The 4952-nt window shown below is 44.6% G+C and overlaps 1 protein-coding gene across 1 annotated transcript; it reads right to left on the bottom strand.

The window, feature by feature from the left end:
* Nucleotides 1-5: 5 nt before the first annotated feature.
* EXO5 (exonuclease 5) lies at nt 6-4663 on the bottom strand (the record flags this gene model as incomplete). The annotated part of the gene is made up of 4 exons (XM_042443991.1): nt 6-188; nt 886-1058; nt 1858-1962; nt 4395-4663. Coding segments are annotated over 4 exons (730 nt in total), but the record flags the coding sequence as incomplete, so codon positions are not given.
* Nucleotides 4664-4952: the final 289 nt, after the last annotated feature.

The following is a 4952-nucleotide window of genomic DNA, read 5'->3' as shown; positions in this document are numbered from 1 at the left end:
GTCAAGTTGAGAGACAGCAACTCCAGGAGGTCTTGGAAATGGCCTACGGTGAAGCCTGCTTTCAGGGCTTGCTCTTGTACCGGGGTCCCAAGGAGCTGCTCAGGCCTCAGGTGAAGATGACGGGCAAAGCTATCCAACGGTAGGCTGCCTTGCACCATGGCATCAAACATATACTTATATAATGAAACCTGAACATGAAGAAATGACAGGCTTAGGCCAGAGCAGGAAACATGCAGTCCTTTCCCCATAGAAGATACTCTCCCTCCCCATTTCACTTTGTTAGGACACAGGGGACCACACTCCAAGAAGCACGGTTCTCTTTTAAAACAAAGTGAACACACATTGTTTTTGTTGCAGTTGTTTTAAATTATATGTCAAGGATGTGTATAACTCTGAGTAAGTCCATGATTTAGAGCATGGAGAACAGGTTGAGAGCATTTAGGTAAAAATTAAAGGGGAGAGAAACAACATTGGGGAGGAGGGCAACTATAGGTTTCCATACCAGACTGAAGGTTTGGAGGATTTATTTTTGCAAACAAATGGCCAATCTTTCAAAAAGATGGCAAACTGTGGGCTAGAGAGTGTTACAGTTAGGAGGATTTGTAACTGGGGAGGGCAACTGCTGGGGAAAGGGACCAATATATACACACAGATTGTTGATCCACACACTCCTAGATTATTCCCAAAATCTAAACGACTATTTACACTTTTCTAACCCTGTTTTTGGTGCTCACTTCATCCAGAGAGCTATTTTTGCAAGTCTGTAGAGCGCTCTAGATGCTCCAAGGTTCTTTGGGTGATCCAGAACCAGATCTTTGTTGCTGGGCTTTAACTAGCTTGGCCTCTCGTAAGATACGCTGTGTATTTGGTTTCTCTTTTGCTCACCTGAAAATGATCCCGCTTCTTCTGTGCAGCTGAGGGCATGAAAGCTTCACTCCGCGTCTTCAGTTCATTCAGCTCCAGCTCTCCTTTCGCTGTATAGCCCAGTTGGTCAATGATACCGACCACAAAAACATCTTCTAGCACTCCAAATACTGGGAATTCCCGAACATGTTGGCCTATCATGAAAAAGATTCATTAAAAACAGAACTAAAATAGTGTTAGGTTTATGGCCGAGAACAGTGGGGTCTCCACATCTGGTCTTCCACATGTTTAGGACTTTAACTCCCAGAGTCTCTGACCACTGAGTTGGCGTCAGGATTCAGAAAGAAAAGGTTTGAGAAGCATTAGCCTAGAACAGAGGATGGCAACTCCCCAGGGTCAGGGGACAGTTTGCCATCATTAAACATCCTGGCAGGCTGTAATGGCCCATTTCAGCATACAGAAAGTGGTCACCATTTTTGGCTAAAAGCTACCATTAGGGGATTGGGGTGGGCAAGTTAAGCCATTGCATTTGCAGAGTCCTCTAGTGCCCTTGGAGCTAAAAATCAATTGCTGGCTGGTTTAAATCAGGTTGGTTTAAACACATGACTTAAAAGAACAATTATTATTTAAGCATCCATGACATCTGAACTGCATTTTGCAACTTACATTTCTGATTTAGTCCTACATTGTGTACTCCTATATGCCTTGGTATTACCTTTGCTACCCCGGCGGATATCAAAATCTGTGGATGCTCAAGTCCCATTAAATACAATGGCAAAGTAAAATGGCGTCCCTTATATAAAACAGCAAAATCAAAGTTTGCTTGTTGCGAGCGTGTGTGTATGCATACACACACACACTCACATATATATAATATTTTAAAATTGCAGATGTTTGAACCCATGAATATAGAATCCATGGGGCCCATCCTGTCTCCACCCCCCATAGAGCAACATGGAAGGGCTCTACATCTTGAGGAGTGAACTTTCTTACCTGCTTGTAGGACAGGAATCATAACCAAAAGATTAAGCAATTTTATTGCCCATGAATCTTCTCGGCTTGTGGTAGACACTGGCACCAGATCATGGCTTTCCAGCTCTGTATTCAGACAGAAAAACAGAAAGATAAAGGCACTGATCTCCTGGTCTTAATTGATTCCTCACTATCACCAAAATACTCGAGTAAGAAGCAGAGCCCTCTCTCCAGTCCATCTGCCTTAGTTCAGGCCTCAGAGGGAGAGAAGAAATGCTGGACCTGATCCCCTTCCCCACCACCATTCCCTTCTCCTTTTGTGTCATGTCTTTTTAGATTGTAAGCCTGAGGGCAGGAAACCATCTAATTAAAACAACTGTATGTACAGCGCTATGTAAATCTACAGCGCTATATAAATAAAGCTTAATAACTGGGAGTAAATTTTTGCATACTGGAGGAACAGGAAGAGTCACTGGAGTTACAATGGTTAGAGCAGGGGACAGAAAGCTTTGGTTCTCCATCGACACGGCAGTTAACAAGGCCAGTGAAATTTTAGGGGGCATCAATAGAAGTATAGTGTCTAGATCAAGGGAAATAATAGTCGAACTCTATTCTGCTCTGGTCAGGCCCCAAATGGAATACTGTGTCCAGTTCTGGGCTCCACAATTCATAAAGGACATTGAGAAACTGGAGCGTGTCCAAAGGAGGGTGACCAAAATGGTGAAAGGTCTGGAAACCATGCCCTATGAGGAACGACTTAGGGAGCTGGGGATGTTTAGCCTGGAGAAGAGAAGGTTAAGAGGTGATATGATAGCCATGTTTAAATATTTGAAGGGATGTCACATTTAGGATGGAGCAAGCTTGTTTTCTGCTGGTCCAGAGACTAGGACCCGGAACAACGGATGCAAGCTGCAGGAAAAGAGATTCTACCTCAACATTAGGAGGAACTTCCTGACAGTAAGGGCTGTCCGACAGTGGAACAGACTCCTTCCTCGGAGTGCAGTGGAGTCTCCTTCCTTTGAGGTCTTTAAACAGAGGCTGGATATCCATCTGTCAGGAATGCTTTGATTGAGATTTCGTGCATGGCAGAATGGTGTTGGTCTGGATGCCCCTTGCGGTATCTTCCAACTCTATGATTCTATGTTGTTTTGTGCTTCAGCTCCCAGAAGCCACAGCTAGCACAACCAATGGAGAATGTAGGGGTTGTAGTTCCACAGATCTGGAGCTTCCCCATCCTTGGGGAAGACTTGGGTGGCCTAGGCCTCACCAAAGGAACTAGGAGACTTAGTAGACAACAAATTAAGCATGAGTCAACAGTCTACATGTATAGGAGTGCACTGCCTATATAGATGAAAGTAATAGTGCCACTCTATTCTGCTTTGGTAAGGCCTCATCTGGAATACAGTGTCCAGTTCTGGGCACCAAAATTCAAGAGGGATATGGACAAGCTGGAACATGTCCAGTTAAGAGCAACTAAAATGATGAAAGTTCTGGAAACCATAAAGCCTTATGAAGAGCATCTTAGGGAGCTGGAAATGTTTAGCCTGGAGAACAGAAGATTAAGGGGTGACATGGTAACCCTGTTTAAATATTTGAAGGGATGTCATATTGAGGAGGGAGGAAGCTTGTTTTCTGCTGCTCCAGAGACTGGGACCTGGATCAATGGATGCAAACTTCAGAAAGATATTCCACCTCAATCTTAGGAGGAAGTTCCTGAAGTAAGAGCTGTTTGACAGTGGAACACACTCCTTCAATGGAGAGTGGTGGAGTCTCCTTCCTTGGAGGTCTTTAAGCAGAGGCTGGATGGCCATCTGTCAGTATGACTTGATTGAGAGTTCCTGCATGGCAGAATGGGGCTGGACTGGATGTCCCTTGGGGTCTCTTCCAAATCTATGATTCTATTGTGTGAAGTCCAGAAACTCACTGGTGGGAAGCTTGAGACAGTGGCTGCCAATCCTGATTTTTATGGACATAAAAGAGGGGAGTAGGAGTAAATGTGTCTCCTTGAAGTTGTAAGGTGACAGGCAGGATATAACCAGTAAGTAATTCCTCTTTTGTTCTGGTACCAAAAACAAACTTTTGGGCTCACAATGTGCTCAGCAAAGAACTGGGGGGGGGGGGGGATCCTTTGGACTATAACGCTCAAAATCCTCCAGTAGTTCTATACCCTTTAAAGTAACCTCTCCAGTCTCCTGTTCAGCGGCTCCTGGCCTCTTCATCCTTAAATTCTAGATCATTTGCATCTGGTTCTTGTTAGTGGATTTTGCATTTCTAAATAAAGTTGACCAAAGGCTGCATCTACACTGCTGAAATAATCCAGTTTGACACCTCTTTAACTGCCCTGACTCAATCTTATAGGATTTTGGGAATTGTAGTTTTCTGACAGAGAAGGAGAAATGTCTCACAAAACTACAATTCCCAGAAATCTATCACACTGAGCCAGGGCAGTTAATGTGGTGTCAAATTGGATTATTTCTGCAGTTCAGATTCAGCCTAAGAAGCTTGGCGCCTGCCAACCCCCTGAAGCCTTTTGGGGAATGACAGCCAAACTTTGGTACCTCTGGCAAGATGGATGCTCTTCCCCATGTTCAGCACCAGAGTATCCTCAGGAAGCACCAGACCCGGCAACTCTCTCTTATACACCATCTGCTGTTCACACCACACCTGAGCAGTGAGATCCGTGACGGAAAGATAGCGCAGGTGGAAAGTTTCGAGAGGAGTCCAGACCCCCTTTCTTTTCACAGTCTCCAACGCTCCCTCTTTCGGCACATCACTGCTCCTGGAATCTCCATTCTCACTATGGGAACAGCTTGGCTTTTCAGGATATCTGTATTGAAAGACAGTAAAGAGAGATTAGAACCATCGAATCGCAGCGCCATCCAGTCCAACCTCATTCTGCCATTCAGGAACTCCCAATTGAAGCATCCCTGACAGATGGCCATCCAGCCTCTGTTTAAAGACCTCCAAAGCAGGGGACTCCACCATTCTTTGAGGCAGCATGTTCCACTGATAAACAGCTTTTACCATCATAACATTCTTCCTAATGCTTAGATGGAATTTCTTTTCCTGTAGTTTGAATCCATTGCTCCACGTACTATTCTCTGGAGCAGCAGAGA

The sequence above is a fragment of the Sceloporus undulatus genome, unplaced genomic scaffold, assembly GCF_019175285.1.
Source record: "Sceloporus undulatus isolate JIND9_A2432 ecotype Alabama unplaced genomic scaffold, SceUnd_v1.1 scaffold_1368, whole genome shotgun sequence".
NCBI lineage: Eukaryota > Metazoa > Chordata > Lepidosauria > Squamata > Phrynosomatidae > Sceloporus > Sceloporus undulatus.
Note: the sequence above shows the minus strand (reverse complement) of the source record. Positions and strands in the feature narration are given on the sequence as shown.